This window comes from Megalops cyprinoides, chromosome 19 (genome assembly GCF_013368585.1).
Source record: "Megalops cyprinoides isolate fMegCyp1 chromosome 19, fMegCyp1.pri, whole genome shotgun sequence".
NCBI classification, from domain to species: domain Eukaryota; kingdom Metazoa; phylum Chordata; class Actinopteri; order Elopiformes; family Megalopidae; genus Megalops; species Megalops cyprinoides.
In genome coordinates, this window is record NC_050601.1 from 22979592 (window position 1) to 23000461 (window position 20870).

General features: G+C 43.0%; 1 protein-coding gene across 12 annotated transcripts in view; it reads left to right on the top strand.

Annotated features, from left to right (window-relative positions):
* rbfox1 (RNA binding fox-1 homolog 1) overlaps window positions 1-20870 on the top strand; it is a 255119-nt gene that overhangs the window by 194625 nt on the left and 39624 nt on the right. For all 12 annotated transcript variants that reach the window (XM_036553347.1, XM_036553348.1, XM_036553350.1 and 9 more), the window contains one exon: window positions 1026-1268. In XM_036553347.1, the coding sequence (XP_036409240.1) occupies window positions 1026-1268 (243 nt within the window). The remainder of the gene's footprint in view (window positions 1-1025; window positions 1269-20870) is intronic.

Genomic DNA, 20870 nt, shown 5'->3' on the forward strand with positions numbered 1-20870 from the left:
AGCAGCGGCATTCAGCAGCACTCCCTCCTTAGCATTAGTGTTAGCACTAGCATGGCGTGGCGTGGGGCGTGCGAGATGTCAGCGCAGGAGTGGCACGATGGTGTTAATGCGAAACAGCGTGATCTCCATAACATCTGTTTAAAGACTCCGCGGTAGCCACAGGGGGAGTTTTACAGGATCCCGTTTACAGAGCACACCACCAGCCTCCCTTCTCCCAATCTGCATACTGTACACCGCTCTATTTTTAATGTGTGCCGTTTGGTTTTGTTTTTTCCATTTGTGCATTAACATCATACATCCGATGTACAGTTTGCAGCAGTGTAACACTACCGTACAGTATGTACTTGCAAATGGGTCTTGTCAAGGGAGGCCGGGAAGTAGATTGCAGACGCAGGTTTTTTTTTCGTCTTCTTCTTCTTCTTGCGGGGATGGGGTACAAAAGGGAAAAACGCTCCACATAAAATATTGCAAAGCAATTTCCTCAGAGCCTCCCCTGCCAAAGTGGGGTTTTGTGAATCCATTTGAGTGTGATTTGCGATCCCCTCGTCTGAAGACAGGCCTTTCGGTAGAGTGGCAATTTAGAGGCAGGAAACGCAGCATTTCAAGCTCGGCTGATGTCCTCGGCCGGCACCCTCCATCACGAAATAGTGGTGTGTGTTACAATAACAAACCCGAAATGCCTGGATCTTTAATATGTGTACCATATAATGGTTACAACCATTGCTGGCTTCACATATTCTGTGGGTGTATATGTTGTATAGTATGTGGAGAAATTGCTTATCCTGAAAAGTTCAAAATGTATTATATGCTTAAGGATGTGGGTGTGAAATCGGCAATAATTTATGTATTTTGTAATACACACTGATTATACATATATAAAGATGTGTATTCCTTTTGTTGTGGGTTTCATATTTTATGTGATATGTTTTATTTCTCACCAATACGCTTGGGATGTCAGAAGGCCACCCTCCTCTACGATGTGGAAATGACCCAGAGCATCCTCTCCCTCCTCTCGCTCCCCCCAGGGTAACCAGGACGCCGCGGCACCCCCCGAAACGATGGCCCAGCCTTACGCCTCCACGCAGTTCGCCCCTCCCCAGAACGGCATCCCGGCCGAGTACACGGCACCCCACCCCCACCCTGCCGCCGACTACACGGGCCAGACGGCGGTCCCCGAGCACACGTTAAACATGTACCCTCCCGCACAGACGCACAGCGAGCAGGGCGGCTCCGACACCAGCGTACAGACAGTCTCCGGCACGGCCACAGTAAGTAACCGAGGGCAACAGGATCCGGGTTCGAGCGGAACCGCAGAGCTGGCTCAGCTATGCAATCTCAGAGCGAACGCTTCCTCTGAAGGCGGCTCTGCGGTTTCGATTGGAGTTAACTTTGTAATACAGTGTATTTACATTTCACTGTGTATTACATTGTAGTGTGTTGACATTGTTTACTGTGTATTTGCATTGTAATACAGAGCTGGATCGATCCAGAAGGATTTGTTTGTTTATTTGTTTATATGTATTTTTTCTCCTTAAAAGAAAAGTATGCTTCCATAAGGGGACTTGGTGTTTTTTGGTTGAATTCATATTGGTTGAATATATATTTCAGTACTGCTAAATATACATTTGTATCACAATACCTATTAATTTGTTAAGCTAATATATGCATTAGTGTACATGCATTGTAGGATATTTTGACTGTTTCACAGTTAATGTTTTCTTCAGCGAATACCTAAATGTATGAAAGCAACAATACAGTGGCAGTACATTGACTCATAATTGACTCATATTTGAATTATATATGCCTTTTCTAGTGGGTATTTGAAAATATGTTATATAACAAGGCATGTTCCCGTCCAACACTATGGAGATCACACAGCAAGCCGTGTCACTGTTTGCACGGTGTGAAGTGTGGCAGACTGGCGCAATATCTGAAATTCAGCGTGCGTGCATTTAGCGCCTGCCGCGCATTGCTTCCTGTACCTCACGCTGCATCAGCTGGTCAGTCCATTCGTCTCATGTTGAGGTTTGGAAGAAAAGATGCCTTGAAAGAATTAGTGTTTCCGGGACGGTCATGCGAAACGACAGTGCAGATCCCGCAAAAGCCAACAGAATCTGTCCCACAGGGCAGTACGTTCAGCGTATGCAATACACGATAGCAGGGATTCCCACACTGCAGCAATGCGGGTTATCTTCCTACCAGCCAGGCAGAAGCACCACCTCCCCTCCCCCCCCCCACTTTAACAGGGAACCACAAGATTTTTCAAGTTTAACCGTTTGTGGGTTTATGGGTAATTAGGCAGTGAACGAGGGCAGCTCTAACTACCCTTACCCCCTCCCAGGGGCACTTCAGTCCCCAGTTCCAGAATCTGGGCATTGCAGTGCAGCATATCCCAACAGATGAATGTAGGCACATTACAGTATATTTAGCACAGCAGTCACTAAACATAATAAGCACTGGAATTCTAGTTTGTAATTACTGGCCCTTATTTTACTTGCAGTGCAGCAGTTCTGTTAAAGAGCCAATGAATTTGGAAGTCGCTCTTGTTTTTCATCCTTTATTTCTTTATTTCTTTTTTTCTAGCTGGCACTCCTTAGATCAATCCAAACCAGAGTTACATACGCAGTTTAAACAAATTTTAACACAAAAACAATCACCCTACTGTGAACAATAAAATAACAGCATTTTTGGACAGCTGCCTGCTATGTAGAATTCTAGTCTCCTACTGTTTTCCGTTTCAGGAATCAGTTTCTACTTTTGCGGCTTCTAGCCAGCAGCAACAAATCTTAACCAACCAACCAAGCAACCAAACAGCCAATGTGGAGGCTGGATATCTCCAAACGCTTACAGCGTGTGTTCATTTGGAAAACGTTTCGTTTCAGCCCGATGGTATGCAGCTTGAATCTCTCTTCTTTTTTTGCCTCACTGTAGAGCTTTACTGCGTGGCTGCAGACGCACACGTTTCAAAGACAGGCCCGGGTTTTCGGTTGCGTGGCGTGCCTTGGCACTCGGGTTTCACCTCTGTGGCAGGAAAGAGAGGGATAGGAGCCAGCGGGGGCCTGGAAACACATCTGGAATTGCCATTTTGGCTCCCCTCCGCCGGAGCGGGAGCTCGCGGGGCTGCAGCGAGAGGGGCAAATTACACAGACGTCCAGAGGGATGACATCATCGGGGCAGGAGCCTTTCAAACGATGTCAGCCGCTGCCAGCACTTCTCCACTCTGTAAAAGGCATTGGCTCTAAGCTCTCCCGACAGGCTCTGCGATTTATGCAATCTTAGCAGCAACCTCACCCCCCCAAACTGAGGCTGCCCCCCCCCCATAGGAATTATTTCCAGTTAACTGTTAATTCTTTCATGTGGTGAGGTATTGACTAATGTGGTGGGGCTCAGAAGAGCACATCCAGTAAAGAAGCACAGTAAAGAAGCTGCCTTTGCCGTCAATGGTGACATATAACTGTCTATCTGAGTGTTCAGAGAATTCATGTTTACGTCTGTATTTTTTGTGCTTCCCTGCACAAAATAGTTTCAAAATTCTTAATGTTGTGGCCCGTACGCGTGAATCGGTGATCATCCTGCCATGTGTGAAGTTGACTTGCGCTAGTTTTGGTTTTCAAATGTTTCAAAAAGAGCATGAACAAAAGAAGAAAAAAGTTTCTTAACTACAATCCATGGATGACACAAGGGAAAAGATCAGGGACCATAGCAACCATGATTATTTACCTTCGGCCAATGGCACATCAAAGCCAAATTACTTTCCTTTTTTCCCATGAGTACTTGCAAGCTCTCCGACAGATCGATGTGAAGCACAACACCATCTGTCTGAAGACAATGATACCAGAAGGTGATGCCCCCACCTAGAGTCAGAACAATAGTATGGTTGTTTCCCTGTGCATGAGACCTGGGTCTTTAGCCTAGGAAGCTAATTATATCGCTTGTCAGAGTTCTCACAGGGTTGTTACACTAGCCTAAAGGTCTAATTTCCCGCTTGGACCACACCGGGTACACCAGCGCAAGAAAACAAGTGTCATTTGTTAGTTTACATACAGCAGAATAGAGCAGCTGTCAAGAAGTAACACTCCTTAATTGGTCCAGTTTGCCAGAGGATGGAAAAAATGCGGCTTTTGCAAGTTGACCTGCTTTGTCTTCTTCCCACATGGTTGCCATTTCCAGCCGTAAGTGTAGACATAGCTAAAATAGACGGCTTTGGAGCTTCAGATTAGATGGAAAAATTGTGCGAGGAGGGACTGCTGGGGGAGAGGGGTCTCTCTGGATGTACAGAGGTGCCAGGGAAGCCAAAATGTAAATGATACATTTTATATTTCTATTAAAGTTTAATGGACAGCACCAGCTTCATTCATTTGTTTTCATGCATTTTATAAGTAATTATTAATTGTATTCTACAATATTGCAAAATAACGCAGGAGAACTGCAGAAAGTGACATGGCAGTGACTGATTTATTTTGTAATATATGCGGTATATATTGATATCTATTGAAATATGTACGCAGAGGAGAGATCTTGTGGACATTTCTCTGGTTCCTCTGGGTGTCGTTCATCATTTTCCAGACAGGATGTCAGGTACTCTTCATGCCAGGTTGGCTCTTAATCGTCAGGCGTTAGGCGAAACGCTTCACCAGACAGCTCATTCGGCCCGGGGGCTGCAGTTTTTATCTTCTGTCCGCTTGAACCCGCTCCGAAAAAAATCGCAGCAGCGAAGCACAGCGTCATGCGTACAGCACCCGACTGCACACGCCGCACTTTTCTGAAGGAGAGGTGCGGTTTCCCTCAGCGAACCAAGAGCATGTCATAAAGTGAAACAGCCCACCCGGCCAGAGCCGCCGTGGAGGAGACGCACATCGAGAGCGCTAACATGCAGTGGAAAACCCGCAGGGCTTGGACTCTCTGTGCAGCTCAGGCGGGTTTGATGTTTCAGAAGGTCTTGCCGCCTCACCTTAAAACCGAGTGAACATTCCACACCTGCTAAGAGGTCACCAGCTACATAACGCAATTCCTTAGCAGACACCCTGACTCAGGGTAACACGGTTTCATGCCTCGCACACCCACTAACCTTGTTAATGCAGCTAGAGCTTCACTGAGGTAACTGAGGTAAAGGAGCTTGCTCTGTGTGACAGGTGGGACAGTGTCATCTGCGATACATACCCTCAGGGACAATACATACACACTAAGATCAGGAAAATGGGAAATTCAAAATACATTATCACATTTTGTGTCAATACATGTGATCCATATGTCAGAATGCGTAATTTTTTCCCCACCTTCAAATGTAAAACTATACGTAATTTTTCAACATATTCCATAATATGAGAATAAAAGTCCACATGTAAAAGTAGGGCTAACAAATATTTTGTAAGTGATGTAAGTGAAGTGTCGATGAGTATAATACTGAGATTTTGGGTTGTATGTTGAAGTAGACGTGAAGTTTGTCATTAGAGAGCAGAGTGGTGTGTGATGAGGAAGCATGCCCAGGAGGTCTCTGCAGTGCAGTCAGGCACACCGTGCCACACTGCACCCTCCCTCTCTCTCTCACTCCCCTGCCGCCTCACCGTTCGCCCACCGCCCGCTCTCTGACCCCTTCTCCAGCTTAGCCGTACCAATGCGCGAATTTGGGGCAGGGGAGGGTGACGAGGCAGCACGGGGTGACACTGCGTCCGAGGCAACGGCCCTCCCCCCCTCCCTGTCTCCAGGCTGACGCACCCAGCCGGCGCCCGCTCGCACAGGCGGTAACGGCCGCGACACAGGGCCGGGCGAACGGGACGCTCTGCATTCTGCCACAGGTGCTGTCTGATTAAGCTCTCCCGTGTCGAGTGGCAGGGAGTTTAAAAGGGCGCCAGCCAGCCACCTCAGATAATCTACTTCAAAAGCCGACGCGGCTTGATCTGATCTCCTGTGACGTCCTGCGCCGTTGTCACTTGAAGTCATTCGTTTCGTGCGGAGCGTTTACATAATCCCCGATGTCCCGGGGTCTTCCACCTCCTCCTTTTTTTTTTTTTTCTTTCACTCCCCCGCCATTCGTGCGTTAGGGTCATGCATGCGAGATTTCAGAGCTGCTCCGCTGAGCCAATCACACGTGGGAGGGTTGTGGATGTGGATTTTTGTGAGTGTGCTTTGTCTCCACGTGTCTGTCAAGATCTTCTTCTGTTCTATTACAGGACAGTGCAGCGTGGGTGTAGTTGCACAGAGCAGGGCCCATAACCCAGTGCCTGCCGGTTTGATTCCCCATGAAACACTGTGGTGTCCTTGGGCAAGGTGCTACCCCAAATTGCCTCAGTAAACATCCAGCTGTTTAAAACAGACAGCATGTAAGTCACTGTGGATAAAGATCTCTACGCAGAAAATACTGATGTGTAAACTGTCACAGCTCAGGTCTTTGTAGAACACTAAGCGTGAGCTCTTTAGAAGTTGAATACCCCGACTCCGAGACGGAATATGGAAATGCAATACCTTGGTAGCCCATGGGAAGGGGGGGGGGACACATTATGTAATTGCATCTGTACTCTTTCGCCTATGAAAGTGTGCTTGGCTCGATTTCCCCCAAGTCTAATGAAAATACAAGGGGCTTGACTTTTCCATTACTTACGTGGGAAAAGTAATACCTTTTAAAAATTTGACACGCGAGCTGACCCCCCCCCCCCCCCCCCCCCCAACCTGAATTAGAGGCACAATCCAGGCCTTTCAGCTGAGTGTCAGATTTCCATGATCTACGTATTATTATTTAATTATTTCCTGTTTATTCATCTGGCAGATGTGGTATTCAGGGCAAATTGCAGATGATGAGGAGACACAAGAGCAGAGCACTTGACAAACGCAAGCACTACAGCAAATAGTAACATACTTCATAATGACAACTGTGTTCCGGGATTCCCAAATACATCTAGATATTTGCACTGTACAGCTAAAAATGACACCGCTCAAACCCCTCCAGCGGTCATGTCAGGGAATGTTTTTTTTTTTTGTTGCGCACACCTGTCAGTCGGCTCCTTTCGGGAGTCCCGTCGTGACCCCCGTGTTCTTTTTTAAAAGAGAGCTGGGTGGTCGGATGTACTTTGATATTACTGCGGAGGAGTGCTGGTGGAGAGCCTGCTAATAAGCGTTACGTTTAGGTGAGAGGTAGGCTAGGAATTTGAACACAAATCAGTTACAGAAGGCACACAAGGAGCGATTTGGTTTTCCATTTTCCGTGGTAATGACCTAACAGATGAAGGGATGGACACACTGCCAGCCTTCCTGTGCTTTGCCAAAGTTAGCATGCAAAAATAAATATTCGCTGAAATATCAGCACTACATAAGTACCAAAGACAGGCAGGCAAAATGAGTGTGAATGCTGATATGGTATAGCATGGGATGCTTGCTATATGGCCTGGGTTGGGTGTCAGGTCACCCTTGGCAGAGATCTCATTCCTCAAGATTGGTGTTGAGATGTTTGCATCAGACTGAAACAGGGAGGGATGTATGTGGAATGCCATGTATGTAACAATGGCATGTAATATTCAGAAAGGTTATGGGTGGGTCTCGGGTCCTCATTGGCTTAAGAGGTACATTCTGGAGGACAGCTCTGTGAAATGGTAAGCCAAGGGAAAGTGAGGAAAAATGGTTGGATGTACAAAGCATTTATAATTCAGCCTTTAAGTGCTATTTGAATGTTTACTCTTTGTGTGCTTGATAGGTCCAACTGAAACATTCTCTAGGGTTTCATTTTCAGATCCTCTTTTGGCTTTTTTTTCATAAACAATAGAATATGAGGTATCCACTGGAATTTTAAATCACTGGTCATTTTTCAGAAGACTGGCAGCAGTCTGAAATAATTGAAAATGTACTGTGTTAGTTCTCAACAAAAGCGAAAAAAAAAAACCCCAATCCAAAGATTTTGCTTTTTTATTTGAATCAGGAATGCTAATTGTGGGCATATTTATGCATAGACATAATGCCAGACATCGCGGGTGATTAATGCAGTGTAGCCCCACGCAGATCCAGACACTTTTGTTTTCATGTGTGCAATCAGTGCTTAATTGCAGACGGAGATTGGGGTGGTGGTGGGGAGGGGGTCCATTGTTGGTTAATTGCTGATTTTCTGCAGTAGGGCCGATGGGCAAAGGGGCCCAGGGCATCTGGCATGTAAGGGACAGGAAAGGGGGTGCCAGTGCCACCTACAGGAGGGAGCTCATTAACAGTTTGTGATGGCATTCAGACTCGCCACTTGGCAAAATTCACAACAGCAGGACTGGAGTGAAGGACGGAGCTTTGGAAGAGTGAAGTAAGCAGACTTGCCCTTTACACAGAAAGCAATATGCTGCATGCTCAAAGTCTGATTGTTACGTGCTCTCTTGCAAAAATGGAGATATTAATAAGTAAAATCCAAAATCAACTTGTGTGTGTGAAAACTATCCTCTTAAAAGAATCAGTTGATGTTGCTGTTTTTATGTATGTAATGTTATGGATATATATCCACTATAATTGCAAAATTAAAAATATTGCATAAGTATGTTTCATTACATTCAGTAAATATATATATCAAAGTGGCAGTAATTTATATATATTTCTAAGTATGTCAAATTTATATATATATATATATATATATATATATATATATATATATATATATATTTATATGTATTTATATATTTATATTAATATATATTTATATATATATATATATATATTTATTCTCTTTACCATTATTACCATAATAAAATGTTATTTCTTTCAAAGGGGCATCGGCAGGTATGTGGTTCTAACTACAATCTGTCCCTCATGCCTCATGGCCCTTTTTTTAGTCCTTTTAGCTACAAAATTCACAAGAGAGGAAGACAGAGTGGTGTATAATTACTTAGTTACAGGCAGCAGTACAATCAAAAGCTAGCATCATACGCTGCATCATATGCTTTTATCTGAACCAATGGAAGTGTTTTGTTACGGAGAACAAAGTCCTTTGATTAGTTCATGTCACGCAGTGATTGACAGCACATGGTAACTCCACCCATTATGGGGTCCGTGTTATGTGCATGCTCAGCAGCAAAAAAAAAAAAAAAAACAAATACAATTCAAAAGTCACGTTTTCTTTCTTGTGGGCCTGTATCTTCTCCATGACAGTTTGCCAGTACTCTCTGTCCTCAGCTTTGAATAAGAAGTCTTGTTTGGGGAGACTCTCAGAAAGGAAAAAAAGTTTAAACAAGAGCTCAGACCATTAAATCCCATTACAGCTGTCAGAAGCTCAGAGCTGTTCTTTCAAAACGTGCTCCCCATTTTTAAGTTGTGGGAACACTTCTGTATCTACGTTGTGCTCACGGTTTTGCCTCAATGCATATTTTAAAGCTCTGCTTGACATTGGAGTCACAAAACTGGTCCTTTATCAAACTCTAACACTGATTCTCCACAAAAGTTTCTGTTCAACATCCTAGCATAACTCAGCCAGCAAGTAAATTTATATTGCCGTGAGCATGGTATTATTATTGTCTCTAACATTCCTTATGCTCATTTGTAACACTGGACAAATACCCCACAAATGTAGGTCTTTGTAACACCAATTCACATTCCACAGACAGAATGCCATTTTGCCACGGCTTTGCAACCTTGTAATTTTGCTGTCAGGTTGCGAGGATCCTCCAGAATGACATGTCCAGTACACGCAGTGAAAAACAAGTACATCATCCCAAAACGGCATGACCACAGTGAGTTTGAAGCTCCTTATACTGTACTTCAGAGTGCAGCGGGTCCTGGCTAACTGCAGAGGTTATGTTCCTTAATCCATGCTTGGTTTGATGGGACGGTTACAGGGTGTTCTCACTCAGAAACTAGCATAAATGTCTGTAATATAAAAAATTAATGTTAAAAATATGTTAAAATAATTATGCTAAATTTCAGAGCCATATTTTTACTTGCTTTATAAAATCACAAGTATAGATCAGTTCAGACAGTTCAGATAGCAGACAACAGCTTAGCATTGCTGGTAATGAGCTGGCCCTAGGTGCTAACAAAGCCAGATAACAACAGCATTAGCAGTACAAGAAACATTGGTGCAAAGATTGAACCTGAGGAGTCTGGAGATGAACAGTTAACAGTATCTGTACAGATCAACACCTGGCTTTAACATGCTGTCACACAGTCCCCCTCATAGGGGAATGCAATACCACAGGCCAAATGAAACATGAATAACAACTAAGACTTAACTCACTCAAAACTCCTCTTCACTTCCTCGGTGCAATTCAAGCACTGTGATTTGGACTAATTAAATGCACGTCAAGCCACGTTTAATCGAGGCTGAAGGCTGCAGTTGGAAAAACTGTATACAATTCATAAATGGCATAAAATCAACTCCGCACTTGGCCAGGGACAGCTGTATGGCAACTTAATTGCATTGTACAGTTGGTTTGATGGAGGAAAGCCACATAGATAAACAGTTTGAGATTCCGATGAATTCAGGGCAAACAGCAACTTGAAACTGATGCAAATTAGAATCAAATTTAACTGTCACACACAGGACTTGTGTTCAGTAGTGCTTGTTAAGACATAAAGGGGAATGAGACCAAAACCGATTGCTGGAATATTTTACCACGTGATTGCTGGTCTATTTCTTGAACCAGTATCTAAATGCTTTCTAAATAACAAAAAATGCAGTTTTACTCATTTTCATCAACATTCATGAAGGAGATGCTAAGAACCTTGCATGAAATCAGAGATAATTCATTGATATTATTCATCTTCTGCCTGAAACTGTGAGTGAGTGTAGATCTCTTTGCGGTGAGTCATTATTTACTCAGAAAGAACTGGAATCTAATACGGTGCTTGGGAAATTATTTGAATATTCAGTTCTGGGAGCTGTAAATTATTCACATATTCAAATATCAGAGAAATGGAAGTGCATAGCCGTAGTCATGAATGCGTAGGTAGAAAAAGTTCATTTAGCGGAATAAATAGGGGCGACTCCAACTTCAGTCCTCTCTGCCAGAATGATACAGTAGCCTATCCCAGCATGAATGGATGGGCTGTGCACTGGTGCAGTGATGTGGTCTCTCTAATTCAGTGACTAACTCAGTCTTCTGCATCTGTACACTCTGATTCTTTGGCTTTGTTTTGGACATTAAGCATTAAAGGGAACACAGACCTCTTATCTGAGACATGGATCAGTAGCTTACCCTCACAATTACAATTAAACTGTTATGTTTATTTTGACTTTGAAATCGAGTGCACTTCTGTGGGGAAAGAAGCCAGCATGAATTTGAAAATGAACCTCAGGAAAAGTGCTTAGCTGGATGCATGATGTAAATAGTGCCTGTAAGGCTGACTTTTAATATAAGGCTGATGAATATGGTACGACCAATCAAACACTCTCCCTGGGTTTTTAATTCTTCATAGACCCGCTCTGCTTCAGGTTTGTCTGTCAAATAGCGCCAAGTACACCGGCTTCCCCGTGTAGTGTTAAATCAGTTGATTCAGACACATCACACCAGCGCACCCAAACAACAGCGTGCGATGGCCGAGGCTGGATCACGACTCGCCCGCCTCTCTGGTCACGGTACCCCCCCACCCTCCCGCGAGGTCAGAGCGGGTCACCCTCCAGACGAGCGGAGCTCACCAGGCGAGCGTTCACCGAGAACCTTGGCCCTCGCTTTTCTTTCTCTTTTCCTTTTCTCTTTTCTTTTCTTCTTCTCAAAGCTCAGATCTCTATTCTTTGTTTGCCTGTTTACTCCAGACTCTGGTGCCTCGGTTTTAGACTCTCTCTTTTTTTTTTTTTCACCGGACCGCAGTAAACATGAAGTGGCCTCTGATGCACCCCGCCATGATAAACACTGTCATTCAGACACAGGAGCAAAGCTTCTTCCTGCCCTAGCAACGGACTTCACTCCTCTTTAGTGGATGAAAAGGCGGTGTCAAAAGACTGGGATAAAGTACATAATATCCCAGTGAGACCGGGCAGAGGGGAGCCTGTTCAATTCCTTAACCTAGCAGTGTGACCCTTCTCTTTGAGGAAGAGATTTAAGTCTGTGTTCTTTTTTGTTTTTTCTTACTTACAAAACATCATGAGTTTGACCACGCACTGATAATAATAAAAAAATAGGCAACTTAAACCACGCAGCTCACTTCAATTCGTAATTCACTTCAAGGCCAATTTGCAGCATAGCCGAATTGAATCCAGGTCACAGGTCTTCCAAAACACCTTAAAGCTTCATTTCGCTCAGTGCCTGTGGAGATTAAATTCAGCTGTATTCTGGCATAGTAATTTAGCGGTGATTGCCAGTGTTATATCAGGTTTTAAATCTCCAGAAGAAATTTTGTATTTATAGATCTATTTGTTGTAACTGAGTTAATTTGAATTTGGCTGGATCTTTTTGTTTGCTTTTTTTACACAATTTTTTCATTAATTTCAGCAACCCTCAACCCTTGTGTTACATAGAAAACTAGAGGAAAAAAGTCTGAATTTGTTCATTTAAATGTGAAAACAATGGGCATTTCAGGTAGATTGAATAAACCTGTTAAAGAGCTACCTGATAAATGCTAAATGCATAAAGGCAGTGTAAAAGCCAATCCCTGGTGTCAAAACCAAATGCATCTACCTGCTGCGCACAGCCGTTTCGCTAAACAAGAGGAGAATGCTTCTTTATTTTCGTAAATTAACAATCAACAAATCCTATTCCGTGGTGTCAAGCACATAAACATTGCAGTTACAGCAGAAAGGGCGATATAAATTTGATGTAAGTGCTTTCTGCTGCCCCACTTCCTGGGTTATGGAAGGCGTTAAAGATTTAAAGTGGAAGTGCTTTTGGTGCGGTAATGCTCGAGAGAGAGCGTTTTTTTAAAAAAAGCTTGTGTTTTTTCTTGTTTGTTTGTTTCTGCAGGATCTTTTCAGCCTTGTTAAGCTGCCCTTAACAACCTTTGTGTTTTTTTCCCTCCTCAGCCTCCTAGTCCAATAGTTCGAATTCGCTCAAAATATTTTACGCGTTAAAGCGTCAAAACGGGCGCACCGTCACGCCACAGAGGAGCCTGGGTGTTGGGGGGGGCAACAACGACGAATTGCACTGAAGCGAGAGGGAGGCTCCTGGCTCCAGCGGGAGTGCCATTTCGCCGCGTGCCGCCGCTCCCCTTTCGCCATTAAGCCGAGGCGAATCGCTCTCCCCGCCTCAGCGTGGGCTCAATCCATTCCGAAAATCCCTCTCAGCAGTAGGCTGTGTCAACACGGCTGCAGTCAGAGAGGTGCTTCCCGTGGACTGCATTCACCCGCGCGGCGGGTCCCGCCATCCCTCAGCGCACAGGCCCAGCTGTCGCACCGCTGCGCGCAAAGGCACCTTGAGTGGCTGCGTCAGGGAAAGAAAACCCAGGGAAAGTGTTCGGCCGGACATACCAAACATATATAAATCAGCCTTGTGAGGGCTGTTTCTGTTTTTTGAATCCTGTTTTTTTTTTTTCCTTCTGTACGTCGAACTAAAAACTTTACTTTTAGGAGTTTGATTTTAAAAAAAATCAAAATAAAAAAAGGGGAGAACAACTGCCTTTTTTCCCCAAGAAATTATAATATTAATTTTGAGGTCCAGTGAGATGTGTATTTTAAATGGTAAGAGTGAAGTCACTTGGCTGCGGATCATTTTCCAATAAAAAGGCTTAAGCTTTGGCCCAAGCCGTTGTACCGCCACAATCAAACAGGGTGATTCGAGGAGACGTGGCGAAGACTGGGACTGCCTCCTAACCTCTCGTTAACTCATAGCAGGCACATAATCTTTCACGCGACTCCATTTAAATCCTGCCGGATGATGGGTGGATTGTAAATGCAAGGCTTTAGCGTAAGTCAACATTCCACCCTCTGTGTGTAGCTGTCTTATTTTGGACCGCAGATGCTATTTTATGGATAACCCACCAAGAAAAGCCACGAGAGGGACACGCAGGGTTCGAGAGCAAAACCGTAGGAGTCTGCATCCCAGAACTTCATCAATATGCCATCAGACCAGGCTCTCAAGTTTTAGAAAGATGATGCTCTGTCCATCAAGTTTTAAACACAGTACTTTGTATAATTTTTTTTAGTGCGCTAGATGGCTGATGTAATTTTTAAAATATTTTTAACTTTTTATCTTTTGTTGACCTTTTGTTTTTATTTGCACTGTGCATATTAGTGTAGTGGTAGTTCTTAATGTATGTTCACTTGCTCAATGCTGGTCAATCACATATTTAGTACATGTGTGTTCCCATGTCTGCCTCAGCCTTTTTTGAGAATGATATCGAACACATTTCTGAAAGGGTGGAAAACGTACTTGAGGACTAACACCTGAGTGGCGTTCCCTCCTTTTCAGCTGTTGTTGAGAGACCTACCGTAATATCACTCCATTTAGTTGACCGCCATAGGCAGACACTTGCAATGCTGCATATTTTGCCTTATTACACAATGTCATAGTTGTTATTACTTATACGGTATATCTTAACTCGGATCATTTGTAATACTTGTTTTTTTTTATCAATTTGTGTGTGCTGTTGATTGGCCCTAGTTAGTTTTTTTGCTTGCTTTTTTTAAGTGGTGATCATTTGCCAGTGTTAATATCTGTGGAATTCCTGACGGTGGCCGCCCCCCCCCCCCCCCCCCCCCCCAGGGTTTAGGATGACCAAAATCTGGTAAACACTGCTAAGCTGTTACACATCGGTAAACGGTTTCCTTCACCCTTCATGTGGATTCACTGATGTTACTGTGAGTAATCTGATACACAAGCACTTTGGTTATTAAGAGCACCCTTTGCATATACAAAAACAGCTCTTAAAGGATACATTTTTAAATACAACGTTCTGGCACAACAGGGTGAGGTCACTTATAACAGGGCGTCCAAATTCAGCCCTCTTCCTCCGTGCATGACTTTTAGTACATTTACTGGGTGTGTTTCGAGGCTGAACTGTAACAACAGGATCTTATAAGCGAAAAAGACATTTTGATTATGAATGCGTTTGAAGGCGGCATGCAGGACATTGCCAAGCACTAATGGTTTCCAGCAGTCTCTTTCTGCCCTTTGTGAACTTTGTCATACGAAGCTAATTCTGCATTAGCGTTGTACATGTTGCTCTAAAAAAACTGAGTAATGTGATAGTCTCACAAGGTCATGAATTTTTAAATTGAATAAATGCTATAGCAGACCAGTAGACAGTTTCAGCGATTTTGCAACGTGTGTTTATTTACCCAGCTATGATTTTTCCACGGGAGTGTCGGCCATATGTTATTGCCAAGAAGCCAAAGTCTTTCTTTTGATGGGCGTATATTTTTTCTCAATGCCATCAATAACAATAACAAAAATTTTTTAAAATTATTCCGTCATCGTAGTTCATTGTCAATTGGATTCCTGATAAAAAATGGGGGCTTAAACGAATCTGCTCATTCACTGCATGCTTGGGATATTAAAGGTGTCTACGTTTAGGAGGGGAGGCTTCATGACTCAGTGTCATAACTGGGTGGTTGGCCCTTTTTTCCCTCTCTCTCCATTTCTCCCTGGGATTCCAGTCTTGGTCTGGTTTCCATTTTGAAATTGCCAGAAAATATGTATCCAATTTGCTTATTGGGTCCAGATGTCGCAGAACAACGGGCAGTGCCTGTTCTCCTTGCCTCACGAAGCGGTTACGTGGCCTTTCGATACAGCATGTTTATGTCAAACATAAAGAGATTGTTTGTTTTATTGACATGTTTGGAGCAGGGAGGGACCGCTGCCAGTTGCAAAAAAAAAAGACTGTTATTTTTTTTTCTTTTAAATTTAAAAATACCACAACACAGATGGCATGAACGGTAAACTGTCAACTGCAAGCATACTGTACACACAGACTGTGTGTTTTCATTGGCCAGCAGCCCAGAATTGTCTGAAACAGAAATGGAAAATATTCTCTTACTTGGTAACTGGGTTAAGCGTCTTACATAGTCTTCGGATTTGTCATCTTGGCAGGATTCATTTCTTCCTGGCAGACAGGTATTTTTTCCCTTTTTTATTTAACCAAGTGTTCAATATCAAATAGCCAAAAATATGTTGCCAGTATTTGTCCCTCTCTCTCTCCCTCCCTCTAAATCCAGCCTAGAATGTAAGACCATGCTTTGAAAAACAAAGGGAATAAAGGACATTAGCCTGTTTCCTACAGAGCTTCTAAGCTCTGAAATTCACCTTTGATGATGGCGTCAGTCAAATAAATAATCGTGAAGGTACAAATATAACTTCCCAGCTGCTTTTGTGAACGCTAAAGGAAGACTGAGCACCGCAGCACCGCTCAGATCTGGTATTTTACGGCCATATTCCAGCCCCTCTCACTCTTACAACTAAAAGCAGACAGTATAAATTGGTTCGATGAAGTCAGTAGTTAGTCCAAGTGATGGCATGGGTATGGCTGAAGTGAAAGCCTGCGGACACTGCGGCCGCCCGGGACCAGGGTTGAGTTGCTCTGCAGACTCTGTGGCTCTCCAGGACCAGGTTAGAGTAGCCTTGAAGGACTCTGTGGCCCTCTAGGACCAGAGTAGAGTAGCCCTGCAGACACTGCAGCCCTCCAGGCCCAGCATTGAGCAGTCCTGGAAAAGGGTGGAAGCTGACTGGATGAAAGCAGCACTGCAGATGGAAAGGGAAGGGTTTTGTGCGGACATGCGGTTACGGTTGTTGGCGAGTATATTCCTCTGGCACAGACGTGCCGTATGGAAGCTCCTCGCTGAGCCCTTGCCCCCAGTTACTGCGAGTGTTGTGTACACAGTCTGTGGGTGGCAGGCCTCTTGTTGTTTGCCTGCTAGGCCCCGGTGTTGGATCAATGTCCGGTAAACACTGCTAACTGCACTGCCCGCAATCTGTACTGAATCGATCGGGATCCGGAGGCTGACCCAAGCCCGGCCAGCCCTGCAGCCGGCCGTCATTCTGCAAGCTTTAACCTCTGTTTTTGGGATTGATTGTGTATCTGTTTTCAAGCATCCAAACACAAAAGCACTGAAATATTAAAATCCCAAATATTTGGAACAGATTTTTTAACAGATGTCAAAATGCATAGTCTGTATTACATAAGCCAACATATAAGAAAGCACATTTTACAACATAAGATTGAACATAAGAACTTCTGTCTATAAGCCATTTTTGACATGCATTTGTAGAACAAATTGTAAAATGAAATATACTGCAAAGCTTATTTGGTAACTGATATATATATAGTTAATATTCTGACATATCATAATCTGCACTATTTTTGTAATTACCTTTTCGTTAGGGACTTCTAACGCATACTTTGAGAGAAAAAAGGCTCCTTATTTTTGGTTTCTCTGTGAAGTTTTGATTTGTGAGTTTTTCTCTCTGGTTATTTTGTCTGATAGATATTTTTATGGATTGGTTGTTTTTTGAAATGATTAAAATGTATATATATATGCGTGTGTGTGTATAATATGTATATATGCACTGTTCCATGGACAGTATAGGCATCACACGGATTGCTAGTGCAACTAGAGGGCACCAGTGAGAATCTGACTCCTTTGTATTACTCAGCACAGGAGTGGCATCATGGTATGGGTTTTCCAGAAGATGTGCAGTGGTGGTGTGAGATCTTCTGGCTAATGCTCAGAAGATTTAAGGCGATTCTTGTCTTCATCCCCTTAGAAAGAAAAAAGGCAGTTATTTAAAAAAAAAAAAAAAACACTCTTGGAAATCTTTATTTTTTGCTTTTGTAGCTTATGACTTGTTGATGGTGGAGGTGGGGTGGAGTCTGAATACAAATCGAGGGGCTGGTAAGCAACCATGATCAATACTTAGATCCGTCACTCTTGACCTTGGTATTGGAGGAGATGTCAGGTCTCTATCACATTTACATACCATTCACATACACATCCAAATCCATTTGTTCATTTATTCGTGCTGTACTCTCTCTTTATTCAGCAGTCAGTTACACACTGAGACCGAGATGATATTGCCAGTGCTATCTGGCAGAATAAGCCAGCCCTCTGGAACAATCATTAATATGAGCAATGTTTCCCTCTGTTTTTACATTGTATCTCCTGCCAAATTGCCTTAAATTCATTTTCCTTCCTTTGCTGTGCCGTTATTTAGCTAAAGGTGTGTTTTTGTTTATGCTAGTAATAATAACGGAGCCATTGATTGTCTTACATATCCTGAAAGAATACTGACAATAATTTTTTTTCATGCATATTGTGGTGTTTTGTTATTATACTGCTAAAACCTAATCTTTTGTAAGCTGGTGTACATGTATAAATCCCCCTTAGGTCATTCCTTTTCCAGTTTTGTTTTCTGTGTAAAGATTTTTTTTTTTTTTTTACATAGACAACACTGGTAAAATAACCCAAAAACACTGCACGGGCAACACTAGTAAAACAACCACGAAGGGACAAAGCTACATTCACAACACTGGTAAAACAGCTATAAGGGGAAAAACTACACGGACAACACCGGTAAAGCAACCAAAAACACCACATGGACGACACCATTAAAACAACAGTGAAAGGAAAACACTGCTTAGACAACACTGGTAGGACAAGTGTGGGGGGAAAACACTGCGTGGACAACTCCAGTAAAGCAACCAGATTATTTTATTCTTTCCGGAAAACCTCCCCTGGCCTGTGTCACATCCTTCTTTTTATGAAGCGCATTAAAGATCACCATGACATCTGATATTTGAAAGAAAACACCAGGGAGTGAGATAACACATTTTTGGTGCACTTTGTTTCCTGACCCCGAAAAAAATGAAAGGCGGAACGAGGAAGGAGGACATGACAGGAGATGGGTGCGGGCCCTTACCCCAGCTCAGAGGAAGCTGCGCGTCCGCTCGCTACGGCACACGAGCACGCCTCCGTTTGGGGCGAGGCAGCTTTCCCGGAACAAAAAAAAACACGCACAGAAAAAAGAAACAAGACACAGAGGAAAACGCAGGCCTGTGTGTTACAGGGGCAGCAGCGTAGCTCAGAGGGGAAGAAGCTCTGCTTTTAACCCCAGTGGCTTCCAAGCTGGGGGGAGGGGGGGGGATGCTTCCTTTGTACCGTTGAACATGGCTGACGTTTTCAGTAAATATCCAGTTGTATACATGGATTCTACTGTATGTGGGCTTCAAAAGTCACCCAGTGTAAGGGTGCCTGTTAAGCAAATGCTAATAATAAAAAATGATAACAGTAATTATAGTAACAATAATGTTACTATAATTATTATTATCTGCAGGTGTAATAATGAGGAATGACAGTTATACATGTTATACATTATGTACAACCACATAAAGCCTACATAAGCTGGTGTAACCACTGCATTAAGCATTCATAATACAATGTGTATCCTAAATGACATACTCTATCATGTCTTAACAGACATAATGATGAAATGAATGTCACATCTGACCATGCCAACAGTGTCACATGACATTGGCTACACGACAGCTACAGTATGTAACTCTGTATGTGTATTACATATTACGAATGCTCAATGCCGCATTTATGCCATGCTTATATATGCATTACGTATTCTTTATGTAGTTGCACCTAATGCACAGCGTGACTAATAATAACAGTTACAACAACATTAATAATAATAACGGGAATAAAAATATTAAGAAGAGTAATAAAGAGCAGCCAGCCATGCAGGGGTTTGACAGTAGGGAATGTACTGTATAGCCATGTGCCCCATTACAAAAGAGAGGCCTGATCTGAGACCAGCGTCCACACTCAGCCAGACAGAAGCAAAGTTAGCTGGCCTCAGTCATGCAGAGAGAGAGAGAGAGAGAGAGACATTGGCTGGCATGTACAACAAGCCTACCCTCCCTCAGTCATATTGCTTTCTCCAACATTAACCCATTCATGACTTTGTACCTTTATTTTTGCACACCTCCATTTTTCTGTATGCTTGTCAGTGGTTTCAAAATGGGGAGGTTATACAATTTATGTTTTCATGGTCCCCTGTTCACATTCCATTCAGAGTGTCATGTTGGTTGCAGAATAAATCTTTTTTCCACTGTCCATATACACTATTGAAATATTAAGTAGAATTCTGATACGTGTAAGTATATTTCTGCATTCACATCACGTTGCAGTGGCCTTAATCCAAGACTGTAGACCTGAGATCTAATAAGACTACTGTCTGAGTAATACATGGTTTTATAAGCATTTCCTATTTAGGCCACTGAGCACAGATATGTGTGTATTTTGTTTGCTTGCTTTTTTTAGTATTAAAGCATATTGATACATTTTGAAGCCTGACTCTAAGAGCCTGTGATTCAGTGGAAAGCCCCCGATAAGATTTTGTTTTTTTTTATTATCAAAGTGCTGTTCTTTCATCTTTTTATGTTTGAAAAACTTATCAAGTCAGTATAAAGCCACCGACTCAAAGCCATACAAACATACAAAACGGTGCACAAGCAGACAACACAAAAATTCGACAATGTCCATGAAGCTATCAGGTGATTAGAATTTGTCAGAGACAAATCATCACACCTAATTCTGTGCGTATGTGTGTGAGTGCGTGAGAAAGAAAGAAAGAGTCAGTGAGTTTGTTTGAGTGAATGTATGTAAGGAGGTGTATGTGTGTCTATATACATATATGTGCATGGATTTGTATATGAGCAAGTGAGACGTCATTACATACAGGCTGACAAATACAGAATATGAAGAAATGAAGCATATACAAGTACAGTTCCATAAAAACTCCTTCCCGTTCGTGTCCGGTGTCCTACCAGTAGGAAGCGGGCAAATATCACATCAGAAAATGTTTAGTTAAAACAAACAGAGGAGAGGTACATTGATATGAATGGTGCATGGTGGACAAGAATGGGTTAATAGGGATTTGTAACAGCTGGGAAATCCTGCATGTGCTGTACAGTGTGTATGCGCTGTGTTCTTCACGCTGGGCTGCAGAGTGAGGCCTGCGAACAGCCAATCAAATTATTGCTGC